The sequence below is a fragment of the Lonchura striata genome, chromosome 3 (genome assembly GCF_050655825.1).
Source record: "Lonchura striata isolate lonStrDom1 chromosome 3, ASM5065582v1, whole genome shotgun sequence".
NCBI lineage: Eukaryota > Metazoa > Chordata > Aves > Passeriformes > Estrildidae > Lonchura > Lonchura striata.
In genome coordinates this window covers 92,512,202-92,536,201 of record NC_140705.1, presented here as the reverse complement: position 1 = coordinate 92,536,201, position 24,000 = coordinate 92,512,202, and the positions used below count along the sequence as shown (strand labels likewise).

Genomic DNA, 24,000 nt, shown 5'->3' with positions numbered 1-24,000 from the left:
GCGCCTGGGCTCTGCTGCCCTCCGGGAGGGCCGCGCTCTGTTCCGCCGTGCTCGGCTCCTCCCGCCGGCGCTGCGGTCGCTGCCCAGCGGCGGGAAGCGCGCAGGGGCCGCGCCGCGCAGCACAGCGCGGTGACCGAGCGGCCGGGCTCCCGAGGCACGAGAGGGAAGCACAGCGCCGGGAACGCCCTTGGTCCGCTTCCTTCGCTACTTTACAAGAACCTCACCCCTTGCAAAGCCATGGCTCCCGCCCCGAGGATCACTTCACTGCCTTTGAGGATCTGGGGTTAAACGAGGGACCTGGATAAAACAAGCTGGCTGCAGCTCAGCAGGTGACATAGGGCTGTAACAGCGTCACTTGGCAAAGCCACAGAGCAACATGGTCCCCAAAATCTTCACGGTCACCTTAGAGAACACAATGCAAAACTGGTCATCCTCTTCACACTACTTTCTATTTCCTAATTCTGTCTGGAAAGGAGGAGCTTGCTAAGGCCCGCCTGTGTGCACCTTCTCTGGGGGTGCCCATAGGGAAATGCATTTCTTGCTTTGGTCAGCTGCCCACACACATCCTCTTCGGGCCATACTGGAGTTTGCTAGATTCTAATGAAGTAAGATGATGGAAAGACACCTTAACAAACAGTATTAACAATTACTCCAACAGAAGGGCTTTAATTCCACTCATAAAGACATATATTTATTTTCTTTTGAAGTCCAGCTAACTTATAACATTAAAACATTGAAAATTTTCACAGTCATTAAACAGGCAGAAATGTGCATGGATATTCAGGCACACAACCCTTGGCTGGCCTGGTTTTCCTTTCCATTACCATTGGTTGGTTTTGTGTTGGTGATGATGGACACTGGCTACACAAAAACATACTTTCTGTCCCTTTCTCCTCTGTTACCAAAATGAAGACTTCACTAAGTAGTTACTAAAACAACTCTTGCTTTAGTCAGGTAGCCAACAGGTACACACAGTAGATTAAGGACAAAAGTCACATTTAGTGTGTAGCTCTCTGTGGGCTTGATGTAAAAGGACCATCCCAATGGATGTGATCCGTAGTTAAAACACACAGCCTGACCTTTGGTCAGTGCAGTTTTCTGTTCATCTGCACTGAAAGGCAGGCAGAAAGAGAAGCTGCTACATTGTGGAAAAGGACAAGAGCCACTACCAGAGAAAGTGTTCAGGATTCTATTTTTTAATTCTTAGGCATTTCTCTTTATTCTTTGCTAGGTGAGCCTAGGTGCTTCCAAGAACTAGATCTGGGCCACCTCTGCCCTCTCCTCCCTCCAGGCTGCAAGCAGAATGCTTCTACAAACCAGAGCCTGCATTTCAAACATCCCCGCTGACTTTTGCCCTGGGTTTCTTCCAGCCAGAGCGCCTGTAGCAGGAGGAGGTGGGTGCTGGAGCCTGTGAGGCTGCTCTGTGGCTAGAGGCGTGCCCAGTGATCTGCAGACCAACAACCAGCAGGGAAGTGGAAAGATTCCAAAGAGTTGACTTGGCAGCTGTGGTGTCCTACCTTGCCTACACACAAACCCACCTGACACCGTTCCTGAACACAAAACACTGTGCGCCACGAGACCTTCACACTGAGCACGGGGCAAGGAGGGGAAGGGAAGGCAGCAGGGAAGGAGCAAAACAAAGGTGTCTCCTCTGAGCCCTGTGCTTGGGATAACAGGAATGAACACACTCTTCAGCAGTCCTGAAACATGGTTCCAGGACTATGGTTCTGGCTGGCATGTGCAGAACTTTTCTAAAGTTAACATCCAGCTACAGGCACCAATATCTTATTTCTCTTCACAGACTCAAGACAGTTCCTAACAAAGTAATCAAACTGCAAAAACACTGAATGGTTTAAGTTTAGGTGTTCATTTTTGCTCATAAACAAAAACAGAGACAAAAAACCTCTGGTTTAGCCCCTCTGAAGTGAAAAACACTTTTTTGTTTGGTATTTTTGTTTGCTAATGAGGCTCTCTAAAGTAACAGGGGCAAAAAAATTCCCCATAAGGAATTTCAATTTTCCAGTGGTTTCAGTGTATCCTAGTTGGCATTTCCAGGCCTCTCCCCTTGGAGCACAGGAATCAATCCTCTTTCCACACAACATCTCACTGCTGACATCCAAAGTCCTAAGGATAAACACACCAGCGTGTTCCAGCTCTCCTGTGGCAGCCAACATCCTCCACCAAAAGCTGGGGGGGTTTTTTGGATGGACTGGGCTTTTCCCCAGACCCCTCCCGCAGCTCAGCGCCGCAGCCTGAGGAAGAAGGCGTGCTTGCACTCCTTGCTGTCCAAGGGGTAATACTTGTCATAAAAATCCAAAATGTACTCCTCGGTCTTAAATCCAAACTTCTGGTAGAGCAGCATAGCAGGGTTGCTTGCAGAGACGTGAAGGGTGACGTCCTTGCCCATGCAGGTCTGCCAAAGGAGGGGGAGAGGGAAAAAAGGAGAAATCACTGCAAGAGAACAAGACAGCCTCTGGGGGAATGCGGAGGTGAGGAGATTCATCAGCTCAGGGAACCAAGGTACTGAGGAAATGTGAGAAAAGTCACCAGAGTTACCACACATAGCAACAGCCAAGGGAGCGCTGCTGCTGCTCCTCCAAGCCTTTGTTTCTGGGAAACGTGGATTCTCTGACAATGAAAGGTTTGGGATTATAATTTGTCATCTGCTCATTGTAAATTACTAGAGTAATTGTTAATTAGAAATAATCTTGGTGTACAGCCCTAATCTCAAATACAATGGCCTGAAGAAAAGACAAAACATGCCAGAGGATCAGGCTCTGCACTCCTCCCTGTCAGCAAACAGAGCTGAGCTCTCTGGGACTGCCTGAGCACCTCTGTGCTGTCACGCTGGAATTCCTGCCTATCCCACCCAGCTCCTCTCCCATCCTTCAGGGCACACCACTTGCCTCCTGAGAAGGCAGGAAATAATAGCATGGCTGAAGTTACCTTGAAATCCTAAACTATTCCAACCAGCAACACTCTGATTAAGATGCTGAAATAATTTATTTTCTGCTTTCATCGAGTGATTTAATAACATTCCATGTATATTGCGTTTATCGTAACTCTAAAGTGGGAACAGTAATACCCTCTAGGAAATCTCCAAGATAATACATTCAAAAGGAAAACTCTCGGGAATTTAAGGAGGGAAGGAAAAAAAGAAGTAATTGGAAGCTGTTTTGGGGAGAAGAAAATTTGAATGAGATCATTCAGAAAATGCAGTTTATTCCTCTGGGATAGATGCATGAGAGGATAAATTTTGACAGCAAAACCAGCTACCTCTATTTGCATCAAACCTTCTTCCTGTTAAGTTATACTTCTCTCAAGAATTCAGCCCCAAACTCAGCACACTGATCCCAAAGTCAGCAATCTACTCTGCATCCAAGCAGAGCATCAAAGTGTCTCAAGCTCCAGAGAAGAAACCCCAAGCAGGCTGCAAAGCAGCACCTACAACCTGGAGACTGAGAAACAGAAGGTCACAACCACCATTATCCCACAGGACTAGACCCCTCCTACCACAGTCAGAAAACCAGCAATGGCAAAACAAACCTCATGTGTGCCAAACATACAGTGCTGATCTCTCATTGCTAGCGTGCCTAATCAGACTCAAATCTCTCAAATCCGCTTGGCTTTTCTCAACAGGGAATTCCATGCAAGCAGGATTAGGTTAATTGATGTGATACATCCTACAAAAAGGTGTGAGGATTTTCTGTGGCTGACTGCAGCACCCCAGCTCTGCTGGAGAGGGAAGTCTCTGAGAGTCCACCTGCTGGATCCCTGCAAACCTTGGCGCCTGTTCCCACTGGGTGCTGACATCTCACATCAACACACTGAGCTGAGAGCAATTTCCTTCAACACCTGACACAGAGCTGCCTGGGAGAAGCAAGGGGTGAGTTTACAGGATATTGATAGAGGCCTGTGTCAGCACTGCAGAGCTGTGCAGGTAGCAAAGTCACCCTCGGGCAGCCCAGGAGCACAAAGTGCTCTTCCAAAGCAGGGATCACTTTCCCCAAGGCTCTTCCAGCACTCCCTACCTTGCTTTAGCCAAATAAGGAGGAGGATAAAACAGTTTCAATAGTGAGTTTTTGTTAGTGAAGCTCATCTTGAATACAACGTTTCCCATTGGTAGGTCTGCCAAGAGAGTTCAGGGAGTGGTAAATCTGTGGAGTTGGGCTCTGTAAAAGACATGTATCTGCATCCTTAGTCACAATTAAGCTGCCTTCACTGCAATTTAATTCAAGAAAGTCAGTGGAATTAAGGCCATTTGAATAACAGTATTCATTTAGAGATTTAATGAAGTTTAACTCCTTTAATATCGCCTGTTTAGATAGCTGAGATGAATTTTCTCAAGTACTGCTGTGGAACAAGGCCCAGTACAAGCCAGTTTAAACAAATGAGGTCGCAAACACTTCATCATTAACTCAGCTGTATTTGAACCAGAGTATAAAAGTGAAAGTGAGTGACTGAGATCAGTAAGTGATTTAATGCATGGAATAAACCTCCAGGTATAGTCAAGAAAGCTGCAATAATTCTAACTGACCCTGCTCACTCGTACTTCATTTTCTCCTTAAACCCCCCACTTATAGTATCCCTTGCACATAAACTACTGACCACTGAAGAACAGAGTTAACCCCAAGACAGCTAAAGTGTGCATGTCCTCTAATTCTGAGGACGTGACCAGGATGGTTGTTTTCCTAAACACATTTTAACTTCCAAAGCAGGAGCTATTTCCTCCCATAAACATCCACAAAAAAGATTCTTACTCTCTAATATCTGCAGGTGTGCACACAAGGAAGAAGTGAAAGCTGGTTCTCTGGCAGATTCACAGGATGATTTCATTTTATTACCTGGATAAGATGGTAAATCATGAAGGTTGCAATCCCAGCTCTTCTCCACTCAGGGTGCACCAACAGAAAAGAGATGTAAGCTTCATTGTACTTCACATCTGGCACCATAAAGCCAAAGGCAATGATAACTTTCTTGTAAAGGACAACAACACTGAAGTCTGGATACTGCAGGCACTCTGACAAATCGATTCCTAGGGAAAAAGAGAGAAACAGCAGTTGGAAGGACTGCAAACCAAAAGAAAAGTGTTGTTCGATTCCAAGGGTTTCAGGCTCTTTAAAAATACTCAATCCTTTCTTTTTACCTTTATTTCAAATTTGCGATAGCAAGAGATCACAGCATCATAGAATAGTCCAAGGCCCCTGCTACAGTAGTCCTCTGTTACTACAAATTATGCAGCCTGCATTTTGGGAAATCCCAGGGGTCAGGACACCCAGAGTGCAGGGGATGAACCCTGCCTTGGGAAAACCAGCTGCCTGATCCTGGTGCCTCCCCTGCCAGGTAAGTCTGCAAGGGAAAAGATGATACAACAAAACAAGATCTGCTTAGCAGGGAAGCTTGAGTGGATTTCAGGGAAAGCTGATTTCCTTTCAAATGACTCAAGGATGAAACTGAAACTTAACTCTCTTCAGAAGCAGCACGCATGAAACTGGGCTTTAGCTTTGGTAGCATTGCCTGCTATGGTTCCTGTCTTTTTCCTCCACCTTGCCTGGAGTTCTTACTGCTGCCTCTTGTACATACACAGCTGATTTGGAGCTGCACTGAGAGCCTGACCACAGCTTCCAACACTTGCTTTTAGCATGCAAATTCTCTAATCTGGGAGATGAAGTAGCCTCTCAGGCAGTGGTGCTTCTGTGAGTCAGAGGCTGGACAAAAGGAAGAGACCATGAGCTTGTTACCTTGCCCAATCACCCTGCTGCTGCAGTCCTAGAGCATCCACACAGCCTGTCAGCACCAAGCAGTGCAGCTCCAGGCACAGAAGACTGACTGCTTGGTAATTTGTGTGGACAAACCCTAAATTAGATGCAAGACACAGAGATGTGCCAGAAACGTCTGCTTCAGTCTGCTTCAGCCTCAGGTTGGCAATTGCAATGTATTTGGAACAAAAGGTAACAAAATAGCAGACTATGTTTTCCAGTAATCACTCTTGAGATGCAAGGCTTCACAAGGCACCAGGCACCAAGTGGATGAGTTATTTTCTTGCTGTAGAGTAAGCTGGGTGGAGCAAGACGTGGGAGGGATCGATTGGCAATAGGCAGCTATGTTAATTAAGCCAAGGCTGCAGCGTGTCTGGACAGAGCACTCATTGCCCCAGGCGCTGGTGTCTCTGCAGTGGTGCAGTTTTTCCTGTAGGAAGATGCTTAGCTCAGGATGGCTTACCACTGGAGACACTCCCTGCCCCGTTAGGGCACCAAGGCACTGTGAAAATCTACCTGCAAACCTAGTTCTGCCTTGGGAGAGGCAAGAACAGGTCTGCAAGGAAGGATTTGAAAGGATACAAGAACTAAGCACTGCTTTAATGATGCTCACCCAGTTGCATATCCCTGCCTCCCACCCCCAAGCTGTACCAGCTAAACCCTATGCAGCCAGGCTTTACATCCTCCATCAGTTCTTCACTTCCCTCTCCTGATAAACAGAACCAAGGTGCAACAATCGTATCCCAGCATCAGGATTTTTTCACCATGGAAAATACTGGCATTCCTGTTTGGAGACTGACAGGGGTGTCAGCTTTCTGATTTAATAAAGAACAGTTCAGAGTTGTGTGGAACACACCCATGCTCCCTATGTTAAATAAAACAGGGTGAGTCCTGAAGAACTTAATGAAGGTGCAACCCAACTTGGCCAGAACTTCAAATGCATTATCAGGAGAGGAGAGACTATGACAAAGCGGTTTTCAGCCTCTGCTGGGATTGCAAGTGTCTCTCACAAACTCTCAAATAGCTTGAAAGGAAAGGCGTGCCAGGTTATTTCCCCCCACACTGTGCAATTTGCATAATGAGTAGCAAAAAGAGCTCTCATCCTGACTGCAAGATATGGGCACTGCTGAACTACAGCCCTACTGAATCACCATCAGCAAATCCAAACAAAAAGCAAACAATTACCTGGGATAAAGGTGTGTACTGTTTGTACTGGCCTTCTCTAAATTAGTCTGCTGCGTTGTTTGCTGATCAGAAGCTGATGCATGCAGCAGATGAACATCCCTGTTATTATCTCAGAAGAACTAAACACTGCAGCCCTGTAACCACCTCCTGAAAGGGCAGGCATTGTCCCCAAAGAACCTGCAGTTCCAGAAATGACACAGAAAAATACTAATCTAATCTTTCCCACACCTTGTAAATACTGAGGCTTGAAGAAAAAAAAAACACAGCAAAGCCCACAGTTGTAAAAGCAATTCACTGAATCACAGAATAAGCTGAGTTGGAAGGGACCCTCAAGGATCATGGAGTCCAACTCCTGGCCCTGCACAGGACAACTGCAACAATCACACCATGTGCCTGAGAGCGTTTTCCAAACTTCTCTGGGGCAGGCTTGGAGCTGTGACCACTGCCCTGAGAAGCCTGTTCCAGTGCCCATCACCCTCTGGGTGAAGAATCTTTTTCTAATGCCCAACCTAAACCTCCCCTAGCACAGCTTCAGAGCTGTGTATTGAGTCCTGTCATCACAGAGAACAGATCGGTGCCTGCCCCTCTGCTTCCCCTCCCGAGGAAGCTGCAGTCCATGGTGAGGTCTCCCCTCAGTCTCCTCCTCTCCAGGTTGAACAGACTCAGTGACCTCAGCCATGCCTCATACGACTTCCCAACTTTCATTCTGACATATCCAGCTCATGGCTGCTAGGAAGAAACCTTCTCAGAAAGGTAATGAACAGTAATCTCTGGTATAAAACTGTTTTTGTAAGTGCTGTGCTAATTAGGGCCTAATTGCCCAGTTTTATGCGATCTCAAGAGACAAAGACACCAAACCCAGCCTCCACCTCAAATACATTCCTGTAACATCAGATAATGGATTTCTAAGAACCAGCCAGACTGAAGCAAAATTTTGCCCAAGAACATTTTTTTTCTGAACAATACCACTTCTTTCTTGGAAACCCAAGCACTGGAAGAATCTTACCAGGCCAGAAGAATTCGTGGCACATGGAGTTTATAGTGGGGATGTGATTAGGGCGAACATAGCAGTAATCAATGGGTGCTTCTGGCTCAGCTTTCCAGTTGATATCATTCTTGTGTGGATTCGCCCGGATTTCTGCCAGCAGCCTGAGTTTTGGAGGCTTTGTCTCATAATCACGTCTGCCAGGAACGTGAAAAGGAAACACAAAAAGCAAGTGAGCAACAAGAACTGCCACTGCAGCTAAATGGGTACTGCCCATGAAATATCTTCTGACATGCTCAACTTTAGAAAAATAAAGAACAGTCTTCCATTCACATGGGGAAGCAGCCTCCAGTTCAGCAAAAACACCCCTGTGCCAGAGGTCAGGACACTTTCCAGACCCACAGCATGAACAAGGAAATCACGGTTCTGACCCAAGAGCAGCTGCAACTTGCACTGAATGGCTGCAGCAATGCCCTGTCTGCCCTTGCCCCCTCTTGGAGATTCCCCTTCCCAATGCAATCCGTTTCACTACTCAGCTAAATCAAACGCTATCCCTTCAGGGTTACCATGGTGCACTGGGTTGTACTTTGAGGAGAAGTGAGGAGCACTGCCCAAGAAAGGTGTCCTCTCCGTGGGCTGGCGGTGCACAAGCCAAGAGCAAGCTCAGACCCTCTGTACCTGATGTAAGGTTTAAGGACACGGGAGGTGTAAGGGCTGACAATACTGTGGTCTGTCAGCAGGTCTTCCGAGCCTACCAGGCGGTACAGAAACTTGGTTGTCTGCTGGCGGTATCCCTTCGTGGTGGGCAGCACTGTCTGCATGCACAAAAAAAATGCACAATTGCAGGAAGGTCAGTCAGTGATTTAAAAAGGGAATTGAATGGAGGGAGAGTAAGGGCCTCTCAGTGTGACAGGGTGGATTGGACCACAGTGGTACCACCTCTGGACTCTGCTGGGCACTCCCAAATTTGATGCCCAAGCCTAAAAGTGCTGCAAGTCATCTCCCTCCTACACACATGAAAGAGCACCCACCTGTCTGGGTACTTCCAGGCCTCTACCACCAGCATTTGGGCAGGGCTGGAGTACAAATACAGCAACATTTGTGGTGCTGACACTGATGGATAGCAGTGCTGAACCAGCATGTCACAAGAAGAAAGGGACTTAGGAGAGCATTGGCGGGGACACAGCCCCAAGCCAAAATGAGTCTTGTTCACATGATCCTTTTCACTTCAGGAGTCAGATAACCTCAATGTGACACTGCTGGCTGCAGCAAAAGCTTTAAAACAACCAGTGCCAAAAGCAAACTTAGATTTGGGAACACCCACCTGGTATCTGTCCAAGATCCTGAAGTCCTGGCTAGTAGTTCTGTATGTTGCTTGCCCTACTGGAGACCTGGAGACACCACCTTCTTTAGCTCCATAAATCCCATCAACCAGGAGCAATGCAGCATTCACAACCTGGTCCAAGTCAAAGAGTGGGAGTCCTCTCTCCCTCTTGGCCTGCCTGACCAGTAGCTTGCGCCTCAGCCTCCGGGCCTCTGGGGTCATGCTCAAAGCATTGGGACAGGCTTCCAGTCTCTTCAGCAGCAGCTTTTCTTCATAGATGCTAACTGAGGTGTGCTTGGGAGCTCTGGGTTTAGCATCTTTCTCCAGCTGTGACTTCCCCTTGTCTCGTCCTCTCACCTGCAAGGGTGTGTTTAACTCTTCAGGATCTTCACTGTCACCTTCCATCCGTTCTGTTTTTTCTTCTTCACTCTCCACCTCTTGCTTGATCTGCTCAGCTGTCTTCACTTTTTTCCTGCTTGCTATGATGGTGCCAGCACCACCTGTCCCACTGGGAGGGGGCACATACTCTATTCCTGGGTCTATGACTCCATCTCCTTCCATCTCCTCATCATCTGTGAAACAGATCAAAATAGTCCAGAGGAAAGAAAAAATAATTTAAACCTCAAAGTCCCATTTCAAAAATGGTTGTCACAGCATTTTCCTGCTAAGGAACAATATTGCGGGTTTACCCAACACATTTAATTTTCTATGTACTGCCAGATCTCCTGATTTTGGATGGGAGATGCTGAAAAGAATCCAATTTCAGGACACAGAATCAATCCTGCTCCTAAAGTGTCTTGTAATTTGGCATCTGGAAACAGTGTCCCTCCTGAGCTGCAAGCCTATGTTCTTTGAGGAATGTTAAGCTGCTGAAAATTCCCAAAGACTGGGAAATCAAAAAGTCAAGGTGGTGAGCTGTATCTTCAGCTAGCACACTCTCACTATTCTTCCTGTCACCCAGAGGACTGGCTCCTTAAGGATCTAAGAGAATTCAGACTGCATTGCTGCTTTGCAATCTCACTGAAATTTAGCATCTGCTAATCGGCACAGTCAAACTTATAAAATACTGGGGTATTACCATGGGTATAAAATTTCTCCCATGAAAAACATTTGAGACAAAACTAGACTTGCTACATAACAGTGTCACTGTGTTGCACTGACATGCTTATGCTGAGTGGTGCAGCAGTTGCTGCATGAAGTCTACCCACTGTTTATTCAGGATCTCTCCGAAAACAAAAACAGGGGTTTCTTCTGGCCTTAGAAGCTGGTGATATAACTATGGAAAACCAGTCAATTCTCACACTCAACTAAGACAACAGAATATTGCCAGTTACTTTTCATCTTATCCTAAAAGGATCCTGCAGCTCATCGGGAGCTTTTTTAAAATACATTCCTAGAAAACTGCACACAGTTCATCACTAAAGGAAAGCCATGGTGACCCATACCATGGAAGAGCGCCTGTGGTGGCATGATGTCCGGGATGAGATCGGCTTCCGAGAGCAGGCTGGGAGTGGCCGAGTGCGAGGCAGGAGTGCCGGGAGCAGAGAAGTCCAGGGACGGGGACGGAGAGGGGCTGGTCAGAGGCGTGCGGTCGGACGAGCTCAGGGAGGAGAAGTCAATGACCTCTCCTTTCTCCAGGACGATGTCGGGCCGGCGGCAGCGGCTGCTGAACTTGACGGGAGTGGAGGAAGTGCTGCGGTCCAGGAACCCGGCTGCTTCCTTCTGGGCTCTCCGAATGTCCTTGGCTTCCTGAGTGCGAGACCTCTTCTCCTTCAGCTCCATGGCTGACTCCACTGGATTGCGGCTCACCCGCTTCCGAAGGCCTTCCACGGTAATGATGGGGTCCAGCGGGGGCTTGGAAGCTGCTAAAGAGGATGCTCGCTTATTCTGAGCTCCTGCAATCACTGGATTCACCGTGCAGTCAAAACCACATTGACTACAGAGCTTAAAAGATGGGGTTTTCAATGTGACCAAGAAATTCACTCTGGGACATGTAGCATTAAGCCAGTGTATGACTAAAGCCTCGTTAAAGCCCAAATTTTGTTCCTCCACACAGAGGAAAATTTGCATCTAGTGACAAAAGACATTCCTCAGGGTAAAGAAAAGTGGGAAAATTGTAGATTTCAGCTAAAAAAACCCAACCAAAACTACTCTGCACAAGCCTCAAAACCCTGTAAGTCAGCACAATGGGAAAAGTTAATAAAATATAACAGACTTCTCACACTACAGCATACACACCATAGTTCTCTTCAGTCAACCATTACAGCAGAACAAAACTAAGGAACTCTCCATGCACACAAACTGCTTTTAACTGAACTTTTCTCATGTCCCCCAGCTCTGGCCCAGTGAGGACAGACTACTGGGGACAGTTACCTTTTGCCTTCAGTGCAGATGCTGACAGCTTCTCTCCTTCAGGTTTCAGTGTTGGGGGCTTGTTATGAACCAGCTTCCACCATCCTGGTTCTCCAAATTCCTGTGCCCCTGAGCGGAAAAATAAGGGGCTCCCCACAGAGAGGCAGCCAGCAACTGTGCTCCACCATGTTGAGGTCTTTTTCCTGTGGTGGGAGAGAGGAAAACAAGGGTTAGGTCCCCACTCACCAGCTGTGTTCCCATCCTGGACAGAGTGTTTCTGCCAGAGGCACTGACACACAATCGCTGAACTACTCCTGAAGCACTTTTTTGGTCCCTTGGAGGCAGGGACCTTCATTTAAACCTTTCCCTCTGCTGGGCTGTGCACTCTTACTAGGCATCTTAGCATTTTTCGTCCCTTTAGAAACTGGTGACAGGGCAACTAAGATGTCACTTAGGGAAGACGTGAGAAGAAATACTGAAGAATTGCCCCTGTAGCCAATAACTGAGGTACTCCCTTGGACTCTGGAGAGTCAGGTTCATGGAACAGAGTTTAACCTCAGTTGCCCAGAATCTCAGGGTTTCTTCTTGCCTTTGCAGAACCCCACACACAGAAACTTCTGTACTTGCCAAGGCTTGGCTGAGTTGATGCTCACTGCTGCCTAGATGCTGCCCTTACACACCTTGAGGTACTGAACCTCAAAGGTGGGGGATCAAACCCTGCTGCTGCAGCTCAAAGTCTGGAGTGTTACAGTAAATCTGGATATGCTAAACTTCAATATACCAAGGAAGATCTTTGCACAGTTTGTACACTACACACACAATTCAGCTGTCTCTGTTCCTTCAGTGGCTTGTCCAGGCAAGTGGGAAGGCTGTATCTGAGGCCAGGAATCACTCTCTGAATTTTAATCAGAGAAAGGAGTGCCCAGTTCCCAGGGCAAGTCTCAAAAGGCAGCAGCAAACCCCGGGAGCATTGGCTCCCTGAATGAGGGACAATGGGCCACCAGCTGCCCTCCTGTCAGGGTCCCTGTGGCTTCCAGAGAGGACATGCTAACATTTCTGAGAACAGAGCAAGGAGGCACAAACAAGCACTGAAAGCAAAGCCAAATACCAAATCTGTTTAGGAAGAAAGGCCAGATCTTACAACAGAGAAATCCCTGGGGAAGAAAAGAAGCTGTGAAGTCAATAAAATCTACAACTTCCAAGGATTGCTCAGTTTCTTTCCTCCCTCACAGCACACACATTAACAGTGAGGCTTGGGTTTGACAGCTTCAGCATGCTCGGAAGAAATGTGCTGCTCACCTGGGAAATGAAGGCTGCCCTCTAACAGATGGGCTCCTACCCTGACAGTGTGAAAAATGTTTCAGTTGTTTAACACCTACTATGTAAGAGCCATTTCATTAAGATCTGAAATAATCTAAAAGGTGAGGCTGAGCTCTTCTTGAAGAACCTGGTCCTTGCAAACTTTAACGCCAAGGAATTTTGCTGGAAACATTTTTGTCCCTGAAATTTGCAACACCAGGATCAGCCCATCCATTGTGACTGTTCAGAAAAACTCAATTCTCTGCAGGTCCATATGCTGCCTAAAGAAAGATAAGAAATAATCCACTATACATGCATTTGTATTGCTTTTGTGTGACATTCCTTGGTTTGTTTTTCCCAAGTAAGAAATGCTGATTCTTTCTCAAGTGCCTGCATTCAGATTCTCAATATTAAATCCTCCCTTTCTATCACTCAACAGAGATGCCACCAAATTAACCAGGATTTTTGTCCATCTGCATGACAGGCTTTAATCCCTTTGGCTCACCAACCAGACCCTCAGGGAAGTATCATGTCTTTACCTGTTCCCTAGTAAGAAAGTCCAGTGTTTCTCAATAAAAGCACAAATGTCTTCTTTCCATCTGAAGTACCCCTGGCGGCCTGTTCCTTCCAGAGACAAGTTGTACATTGCCAACATGACAACCTGGAACAGAAAGTGTTGGACACAAATGAATCCCTTCTGCTTTTTCTGCTGAACAGACCCCCACAGCTGCCACACACACAGAGATCTTTGCTCTCTCATAAATATCTTATTTTTGCAACATCTCATAGGCAACTTCTGCAATCGATCTTCTTTCTGGTTTTGTGCTGCCTGTTCTTGTCTTTCTATTGTTAAATGCACATTCTTCCAGAGATTTCTCCATCCCAGGGGAATAACAAGCTGCCTAGTTATGCAGGTTTGTGCTGAGACACAAGAATTGTGCAGCTGTTGTATAAATGAATTACAGTATAGCTGAAGTCTGAATATGATGTGGAGGTAGGGAAACAGTCTTTCAAATAAATAAAAAAAAAGGTCACAAGTAATCCTGCTATCCAATACATCAGGAACACTGTGACAATGGTCCTTCACACACTTCACAATCAAACTCACTCTGATCTGTTACATACCCAAACTCAAGGGCAGGTCTGGAAAATATCTCACCTCCTTCAAGTAAATCCTAGGTGAACAACGGTTAATTACATTTCCTTAATTAATTTCAATTAATTTATTAGAACAAAACTAAAGTCAGCCAATCTGGGACAATCATTCAACAATCACCCAGCCTCAGTTTGGCACTACTTCTAATAATGACTTGCATTTCATCCTCAGAGAAGTCTGAAAATTGCTTTTCACAGGGAGATGGGTCTCCTCACAGTGGACCTTGGCTTTCTGGGATGCATTGTCAAAGATGTCAAAATGAGGAAATATGGACAGTTTTAATGTCTCCTTCACCCTATTTTTACCTCACAACCCCTCTCAGTTTGATAACTAGGATTTTATGGGTTTTAAAGTCATGTGAGACAGTGTCTCAGGATGTCAAAAATAATTCTCTTTTCATCTGGCTAAAGATATGGATCTGAGGCCACAAACTCTAAAAAAAAATCCAGAAATCACTGTCCACATTCTTCCTGCTTCAGGTAAGTTCGTTTGACCATTTCTCTCAATTCCACTTACCCAGCAGCAGCAGCAACTCTGGCTGCTGGAAGCCCAGGGAGGTGGTCACAGCTTTCTTCCTCACCCATTTTCATTCTGTCTGCCCCTTCCACATGGCACTCTGAAGAGACCTGGGCAATGCCAGCAGCCTTTGCTTTCCCAGTCTGGAACCTGGTGAAACTCTGCCAGTCTGCCATCACAGCCCCTACCTACACCAACCTTTTTCCTGCACTGGCCACCATGAGAAAGCAGTGCAGGAGTTACAGTGTTCCAAATTAGCTTATATGACGATAAGGCTGAGTGCCTATGAGTAAGAATCAAGGAAAAACCAACAAGACTGGTATTTTCAACAGTGTGAGAGCTTGTCCTCAGGACAAGTGGCCTCCTGAGCTGGTAGATAGGGACAGGGAGCAGAATAATAATCCTGTTATTCAGGAGGAAGCAGCTGGTGACCTGCTGAGCCTCTTAGATGTTCACAAGTCTATGGGACCAGATGGGATCCATTCTAGGGTGCCAAGGGAGCTGGCAGAAGAGCTCACCAAGCTGCTTTCCATCATTTACCACCAGTGCTGGCTGACCAGAGGGTACCTGATGGCTGAAGGTTGGGCAGTGTGACAGCCATCCATAAGAAGGGCTGGAAGGAGGATCCAGGGAGCTTCAGGCCTGTCAGCCTGACCTCAGTGCCTGCCAAGGTTATGGAACAGATCATCTTGAGTGCTACAGCATGGATTCAGGAGGGGCAGCTCCTGCCTGACCTCCTTTTATGACCAGGTGACCTGCCTGGTGGATCCAGGGAAAGCTGCGGATTTTGTCTATCTGGACTTCAGCAAAGCCTCCCACACCATCTAGAGGGGCCCGGACAGGCTGGATCCATGGGCCAAATCCAATAGGAGTTTTAACAGGAGCAGGTGCTGAGTCAACCCCCTGCACCACTAGGGGCTGGGGATGGAGCAGGTGGAGAGAGGCCAGGCAGAAATGGAGCTGGGGGTACTGGCTGATGGCAGCCTGAACACCAGCCAGCAGTGTGCCCAGGTGGCCAAGGAGGCCAACAGCATCCTGGCTTGGATCAGGACTAGTGGCCAGCAGGACCAGGACAGTGATTCTTCCCCTGTATGTGGCCCTCGTGAGGCTGCACCTCAAGCCTTATGTCCAGTCCTGGGCCCTTCAGTTTAGGATGGATGTTGAGGTGCTAGGGCACATCCAAGAAGGGCAACAAGGCTGGTGAAGGATCTGGAGTGTAAATCCTATGAGGAACAGCTGAGGGAGCTAGGGGTGTTTAGACTGGAGAGGAGGAGGCCCAGAGGAGACCTTATCACTCTCTACAACTGCCTGACAGGAGGGTGCAGCCAGGTGGGGGTTCAGCCTCTTCCCCAAGCAACAAGTGACAGGATGAAAGGACACATCTTAAGCCGAACCAGGGTAGGTTTAGGCTGGACATGAGGAAGACTTTCTTCACAGAAGGGAGTGACTGGGCATGGGAATGGGCTGCCCAGGGAGCTGGTGGAGTCACCATCCCTGGAGGTGTTTAAGGAAAGCCTGGATGTTGCACTCACTGCCATGGTCTGGTTGACCATGTGGTGTTAGGTCTCAGGTTGGATTTGATGATCTCAAAGGTCTTTTCCATTCTAGCTAATCCTGTGATATTCTATGAGACAACACACTATTATGGGCCCAAAGGATCCAAACAGATTTTTATTTTGATTGCTCAGGTGTGAAAATTATTGGAACCGTGAACTCCAGCAAGGACTGATGCTAGTGCACAAGCAGCCAGATTGGAGTTTTGTACCCAGGGAGCTGGCAAGTTTTGTTTCTATGTTGCCACCTCACTAGTTTTACATTTTTATAGACACAAAAAACTGTTCATACCTAGAAGCCAAATTGCATTTATTTTGCTTTTCCAAACCTGCTTGAAGCCATGAATTCACAAGCAACATAAGGGGAAGGAAAAAAAAAAAAAAAGAAGAAAAGGAATGTGGTTTGTCTGATTATCTTTCAATTTCCTTGCCAAATGCTGAAGTTCTCATGTGCAGGCAATCCTCAGCTAATTAATTTCTGAATTTCATTCAAATGTTCCTTTGTTACCAATACCCAAGCCTCCTTTTCCAGGTAGCATATACACAACAACCAACAATTTCAGAAAGTCCCACGGCTGTTCTACTGGCACAAACATTTCACTTACTTGTTGCCATGTTAATCTCAGACGTTCAAATTGCTCCTTCCCATCTTCTGAGCAATCAGAGCAAGTAAATCTGAAAAAGTTATCTCCTTTGAGGTAGCTGAGCTGTTCTCTCAGTTGACCTAAAATGAAAAGGTTAAAAAAATCAAACTTTTGGCCCTTTTATAGGAATAAGTGCTGCAAAGGAAATTTGGATTTCTTCCAAGATCAGGTTTGTCTGAACAAAAATGACAGAATCACCTGTAAACCCCCAAGCACCCAAAGTTACAGGCTCTAATTCCATGTTTCTACAGCAGAGGAAAAATGATTATATGAATCAGGCTTCTAAACTCACCAGGAGTTTACACAGACATGAACAATTGAAAATTACATCTGAGGACAGGGAAACAAGGTTAAGACTAGAGCGTCTCTGGAAAGTCACACTCAAAAGATGTTTCTCTACAAGGATGTAATCTCTTTTACTGTGTTATTTTTAAAATATGGATACCCTGCTTCCATACTGAATTGCAGAATTCAAGTTGCAACTGCATCTCATGGAGGAAAAACTCCCAACACTTGGTAGATTAAGATAATTTCTAAATGGCAATTCTAATTAAAAAAGTGATTATTTGCCTGAGCACATTGGCCATTTTCACATGAGACAACTGAACACCCTAGAACTGAATTATTAGGAAAGAGCACAGTATCTCCCTTTGACAGCTCATTTACTCTGTACATATGTAAATGTGGCTACCATTGCTTTGTAACTGGCCTTTTCTGCTCCTTGCATTTGTTCCACAGCAACTGCAGAGAGGAACATATTTGTAAAATAAAACAAGATGAGTGTTAAATCAAGTGCTCCAGCACAAGAGAGCTCATGCTACATTTAACTGCTTCATTTTTTTATTAATACATTTCAAGCTAATATTTCCTTTTACTGCATAGTAATTTAATAGTCTGGTGCTGGTTTCATTACATTAACACCAAAACATTTACTAACATGCCTTGAGAGGAGATTTTTACACTATAAATTTTGGCAAATTCTAAGAAGGCAAAAAGGGCAGCTCTGACATATCTGCGAGACAGGTGCCACCTAAACAGCTCGTTATTTCTAACCAAAAACAAAAAAACAACCCCACAAAACCACAAAATCAAACCAAACAAAAAAACCCCACTAAAACCAAAGCCAACTGGTGTTTAGCAATATCTGGCTCTTGGATGTAATAATAGATCAGATAATCCAGAACTTAGAATGTAAAGTTGTCTATTACACTGCTAACAGCATATATATTTTTGTCAAGTGCCAGATGAGAGGCACCAAATTCTGCGGCTTGCTCCTAACACCCCCCAGAGCTGGCTGCTGAAGGCTGGGCAAGTTTCTAAGCCAATTTAAATTCAGATTATTGGGAAAACATTAAGATTGAGATTCAGCCATAAACTCCACAGATGTGACAAATCAACAGGGAGGGGAAAAAGTAACACACAAAGTCCTTTTCCTCCCCAGAGCTTTACAGCAAGGGTCATTATTTGTGAGCAGAGGTCAGGTCGATTGGCCCAAGCCCCTAAAAAGCTGCAAGAATTGTAAGGGTGGGCACGTTTCTGAACTTTAATGTTCTCTATTAATTAAAGAAGACAGTTTGACTTCCTCAGAGAGAGCACCAGCTTTGGGCACACACAGCTCCTGGACTGAAGTGTCTAACACAGCCCCTGCCAGCAAGCATCACCCACCAAAGCAGGAGCAGGACAGGGAACAGCCTAATAAGCTGCGAAACAGGACAGCACAAACACCTTGCAAACACCCACTTTTTGTTAAGAAAATGCACAGACACATACGTCAGCCAATAATCAAAACTCTCCAGAATTTAATCTAATAAAACCAATTCCTTCCCACCAGCTTCCACCAACTGAATTCAGGCTACGAATTACTGTAATTACGGATTACTGCGAATCAATAATTTGAAACTGAACACAAAGTTCATAAACTCATTATTACATTACTATTAGTTAATAGCAATAAACATGTGTGGAGATACAAAGTAACTGATCAACTGCACCAAGAATGCAATCCTTTTTCCTTCACTAAACACTGCAATCTTTCAGGTGGTGGATGTATTTCCTTTGAAAATGCACACTTTGCAAAAGACACCTTTAGAATTTGAGTGCCACAAGTGACAAAGACCTATGAAAAAGTTAATCTCCTCATCTTCCTCTACTCTTGGAAGTTAGCCCTGCTTGTCTTCTGCAGGCATGAAAGGCATGTGCAAGCTTCAATCACTCTGGGCCTGGCACATCAATTAATAAAAGTCAAACGTTTATTAATTTGCATAGAGATAAACTTGAAATAATCTCTACACCGGGAGTGTAAAACATCCACAATATTTATTTCCATGATGTTACCTAAATAACTGGATCTGTTGAACATGAAGCCACTACTGCTTGACTTGGCCATGAAGAATTATAAAAAGAACACAACGGGCAGCCTTACTTGCTGGGATCCACTTCTGGCACTTCTCACAGTAATAGGACATCTCCTCCATCCAGGACGCTTCACCCTCGTCGCTGTTCAGGGAGTCCCCGCTCTGGTCGTGCGATAAATCCACGGAAGCCTGGTCCTCGGACTCCACAATCAGGAGAGTCTCCCCTTCCACCTCGCCCTCCTCCAGGCCCTCGGAGGTGGAGGTCCTGGTGGCTTCATCGTCGTGGCGGCTGAGCAGCCCACTCATGTGAACGTTGTTGGCCATCCTAGAGGGAGCCTGCCCAACGATGGGCTCTTCCTCCCCAGCTTCGGATGCGGGCCAAGCCTCCACAGTCCAAGTACCAATCACGGACGAAATGGGTTTTTGTCTGCCTTAAAGCTGCAGAGGCTGGATTATAATTTATACAAAACAACCAGTCCTTCACAGATTACCTCTGTTTGTTAAAACATCGGCCAGAAGTGAGATGCAAATGACCTTCAGACGTCTTTAATCAAACCTCTAAGGCGCCAGGCCCCGCCTAGGACTGCTGGGAAGGTTTCTCCATTAGCGCCTTGTCTCTCTCTTCAATGAGCTGCTTTGTCAGAGCAATCTGCTCTTCTAACAGGCGAACGTTCTCCTTTTTCTGATTCTGACGCTCGAGATCTCTGACCACGCCACTTCGCAGCCTCTGGAAACACAAAGGACAGGGTTTATCACAGCCCGGGGAATGCTGATCGGGACCAACCCTACCCAAGCTCCCCCTCCCGCAAGGCTGTTCCCTCTGCTGCCTGGGCAGGGGCTTTCCCACAGCAACTCAACGTACTTGGAATCTTCGGGAGCCAATATCCAGGATCGCTACACCAATATGTGCTTTACTTATGCTCACTTCGAATGGTTTGGTTTACTAAGTGACACAACTTTTAGCAAATAAATGCTAGGAGCCTGTAATTCCCGTGTCATGCAGGATGGATGTGATCGAAAAAATCATGTCATCTCTGACCTAAAACTTTACCAAATCAGAATAAGCTCAAAACTTCTCTGCTTGGAGGCAATTTTGTGACAAATTGGAAACTATTTTAAGAAAAACTGGCATGTGTCTTCATTTGCTTCTTTCTGCTCATTCTTAATCTTAAAAAAATACCCACAGACTGCTTGTGCCAAACTCTTGAAAAAGCAAGGCACTTGCTTCACAAATATCCCCATTACCTAAAATGTTTGTTATAAATCATGTAAATATATAACACATATATAAATACATACATAACGTGCAACACAACACCAGCAGCTTTCAACCTCTCAATGGGTGTAAAAAGCACTATGAAAATCCCAGCTGCTTCCTCCATATGCTTCTCTCTCTTACCTAGATATTTTTACTCACATCAATACTTTGATAATTAGGTGAAAGATCAATAATTTATTTGACCCATTTGAATGATGCCAAAATGCTCCTGCAAATACTTTATTTGAAAGCTGACCCTGAAGTCACTTGAGAGGATGTCTGTGGCTATTATTTGACAAGTTATCACCCAGCTTTATTCCTGACCTAGCATGCCAATGACTGCACACTTAAAATGCAATCATTTCTCCTGTCAAGATCAAAACAGAAACGTTTTAATAAATAATTTTATCTTAAGAAAATGCACAGACACATATGTCAGCCAGTAATCAAAACTCTCCAGAATTTAATCTAATAAAACCAATTCCTTTCCACCAGCTTCCACCAACTGAATTCAGGCTACGAATTACTGTAATTACGGATTACTGCGAATCAATAATTTGAAACTGAACACAAAGTTCATGAACTCATTATTACATTACTATTAGTTAATAGCAATAAACATGTGTGGAGATACAAAGTAACTGATCAACTGCACCAAGAATGCAATCCTTTTTCCTTCACTAAACACTGCAATCTTTCAGGTGGTGGATGTATTTCCTTTGAAAATGCACACTTTGCAAAAGACACCTTTAGAATTTGAGTGCCACAAGCGACAAAGACCTATGAAAAAGTTAATCTCCTCATCTTCCTCTACTCTTGGAAGTTAGCCCTGCTTGTCTTCTGCAGGCATGAAAAGCAAGCTTCAATCACTCTGGGCCTGGCACATCAATTAATAAAAGTCAAACGTTTATTAATCTGCGTAAAGATAAACTTGAAATAATCTCTACACCGGGAGTGTAAAACATCCACAATATTTATTTCCATGATGTTACCTAAATAACTGGATCTGTTGAACATGAAGCCACTACTGTTTGACTTGGCCACAAATAATTATAAAAAGAAAATATCTGATTTAATTTACAAAACATAAACTTTGAGCCTTGACCCTTCTGAATAGGTATTAGCCAAGGATTTGGGTCAAAAAGATCCAGGAAGTTTAGGTGTCCCACTGAAACACCCAAGGGTGATGTTTATTGTGCAGCACATGTTCAAAGTACAGCTGCCATTAATTGCAGTTTAGTTTAGTTTAGTTTAGGAGCCTTTAGCAGCTATTCCTGCCAGATCCTCAGTGCCTCAAGGCAGGCACATTGAATTAGAGAGCAGCCAGCTACAAAAATGTGATGTGATCTACCTAAAATATGTTAGGTGATCTACCCAGCACATCCATCAGCTCTGTCAAGTGCAGAGCCATTGCTGGTGACCACTCCAGGATCCCCACTATCCCAATAATCCAGAGTGTTCTCCAACTCCTGCTCACACAAACCTGCCTCTTTCCTTACCCAGACCAGTCTCATCCTTCAAATTCCATCCCTCTCAAGCACTGATAGAGACAATCTCTCGGGGGGGGGAGAAAATATAATCCTCTAATTATAGAATGTATCATAAAGGCCAAGCAACAGCCAGCTGAGCTGGGCTATGGATTGGGAGGTTGAACTCTGGTGTTCTGTAACTTCTGATTGCCTCAGTGTCATTAAACACAGGCTGTTTCTGTGTGCATTTTCTAGATGTAAGTGGAGAAGGATCAGATGTGTGCCCTCATATAACCCTGGGCTCATCAGCAGGGTCCAAACCAGCGCACTCACTGCCCACACAGCACAGCTTTACACAGCCACACAGCTTTTAGTCCCAGGCAGGACTGCTCTGCTTCAGGACTCACCATGGTCACCTGACACCTTTTGGCTGAGGGCTCTCTGGCACACAGGCTACCTGCCAGGAATTCCCTGATTTTTGTAAATATAGCAGAGAGAACCGCCCTGATCAATTATCTCGTGGTGCTTCTGACAGCTTGCACTGTGCCTGCCCTGGCAGAACAAGAGGGGAGCAGGGGCACGGCACAGCACAGGGCTGTCTGTCGTCCAGCAGGGTGCATTTGTGGGGCTGAGGAAGAACAGGGCACACCGGTGGGACAGCACAGCCACAGCCAGGGGAGAGCACTGGGAACACTGCCGGGGGGGTGGCACTGGCTGGAGGCTGCAAGATCACATCCCCCCTCCCCTGTATGCTGGCTGCTGGAGAGAGGAAGCACCTCCAGAGAGCCTCACCTGGAGCTCCTGGCTCCTGTTTGCCCCCGAAGAGAAACGCACAGGACAGCATTAGGGAGCTGGTAGAGCTGGTAGAGCTAAAAGCACAGGCACCAAGGCAGGAAAACGCGGAGAAGGGGTGGCTTGTGGAGGGAGCACCATGGGGAGCAGTGCAGCCGAGGCAGCACCAGCGAGGCAGCGCTGGGCAGGGGCAGCTCCGGCCTCTGGGAGCCGGGCTGGGCCCACACAGAGCCCGCAGCCCCCCAAGGAGCTGCGGGGAGGGATGGAGGGGTGAGGGCCAGGCGGGCTCAGGCGCGGGGCCCGGCGGCGGGCGGGGCTCCGCGTGCGCCCGCAGGTGGGGCGGGGCCCGGCGGGCCGGCAGGTGAGGGGCGGGGCCGCAGCCAGGGCCGGGGCAGGGCCCCGCTCGCCGCCTCCCCCCCGCGGCCCGCGGCGCGCACTCACCTCCAGCTCCCGGCGCTGCTGGATGTGCACGGCCGCCACGGTGGCGGCGGAGAGCAGCGCGGAGACGGCCAGCGCCAGGCGGGAGCCCCGCGACATGGCCGGCGGGGGAAGCGCCGGGCGGGCGGGGACGCGGACGGCGTGAGGCGGCGCGCCCCGCCCCCGGCCGAGCGCCGAGCGCGGCGAGCAGGCCGGAGCAGCCGAGCGCCGATGCGCGGCGGCGCCGGGCAGCGGCTCCCTGGAGATGGCGCTGCCTGGGTGCGCCGCTCCCTGGGTGTGCTGCTCCCTGGAGATGCCGCTCCGGGGCCGGGCACCCGCACCCTGCTGGCCAGAAGCTCTGCCATGGGCTGCTGAAAGCGGGCCTTTGTTTCCCAGCGCCGCTGGGATTGTGTGCCCAGCTGTGCCGTGTCTCCCGGGCTGTTCCCGGCGGGGATGCTCGCTGGAGCTTCCTGCCGGCCAGCGCCAACAAAAGGAGGTTGCTTGTGCGTGCAAGAAACATTTCTGGTTTTGTCGAGGGAAGACCACCGGTTCTGCGCTCTCCTCACCCAGAAATCCCGAAGTGCATGAGAGAAGCAGCTGGAGAAAGCTGCTTTTCAATTGTTTGGTTTCTTCTCATTGTTCAGTGTGTGGCCTTAAGACCCGTGTTTGCCAGTTTTTCGTGCTCTGAAGACAGAATTGCTCCATCCCCAGCCCTGTCTGCAGTGGAAGGGGAAATCAAACACGTCAGGCTGATGCCTCCTCATTATAATCTTTTCCATCTCTCTGCTGAATGAGCGTGATTAAAATAAAAGGTGAAATTAGTGGGGATGATTATGTTTCAATCGAGTCTAATGTCTGTGCTCTTGGTATCTTTGCTGTCATTAGGGTTTGTGCACAAGTCTTTGTGAGGGGTCCAAGGCCACTGGAGTGCCAAAAA

General features: G+C 46.9%; 2 protein-coding genes and 1 non-coding gene across 6 annotated transcripts; all 3 read right to left on the bottom strand.

The window, feature by feature from the left end:
* Window positions 1–646: 646 nt before the first annotated feature.
* On the bottom strand, window positions 647–19,451 carry KAT14 (lysine acetyltransferase 14). 4 transcript variants are annotated; one of them, XM_021540247.3, is made up of 10 exons: window positions 19,196–19,451; window positions 16,735–16,853; window positions 13,444–13,565; window positions 11,627–11,808; window positions 10,699–11,118; window positions 9,254–9,825; window positions 8,608–8,744; window positions 7,951–8,126; window positions 4,845–5,035; window positions 647–2,413 (listed from the first exon to the last, which is right to left on the bottom strand). In XM_021540247.3, exons 1-10 carry the CDS (start codon window positions 19,449–19,451, stop codon window positions 2,240–2,242), a joined length of 2,349 nt encoding a protein of 782 aa, XP_021395922.2. In that variant the 3' UTR covers window positions 647–2,239. The 4 variants fall into 4 exon arrangements, with proteins under 4 accessions (XP_021395922.2, XP_021395923.2, XP_085433200.1 ...); XM_021540248.3 differs by having other exon boundaries at window positions 10,699–11,115; XM_085577074.1 differs by lacking the exon at window positions 647–2,413 and adding an exon at window positions 6,945–7,121 and having other exon boundaries at window positions 4,900–5,035.
* LOC116183528 (U1 spliceosomal RNA) lies at window positions 5,196–5,351 on the bottom strand. The gene has a single exon (XR_004148160.1). It is a non-coding gene; the product is annotated as a U1 spliceosomal RNA (small nuclear RNA).
* A 253-nt stretch (window positions 19,452–19,704) lies between the features above and the next one.
* Window positions 19,705–23,240, bottom strand: PET117 (PET117 cytochrome c oxidase chaperone). The gene is made up of 2 exons (XM_021540250.3): window positions 23,088–23,240; window positions 19,705–19,854 (listed from the first exon to the last, which is right to left on the bottom strand). The coding sequence occupies exons 1-2, from the start codon at window positions 23,181–23,183 to the stop codon at window positions 19,705–19,707; spliced, it is 246 nt and encodes an 81-aa protein (XP_021395925.1). The 5' UTR covers window positions 23,184–23,240.
* Between the last annotated feature and the right edge of the window lie 760 nt (window positions 23,241–24,000).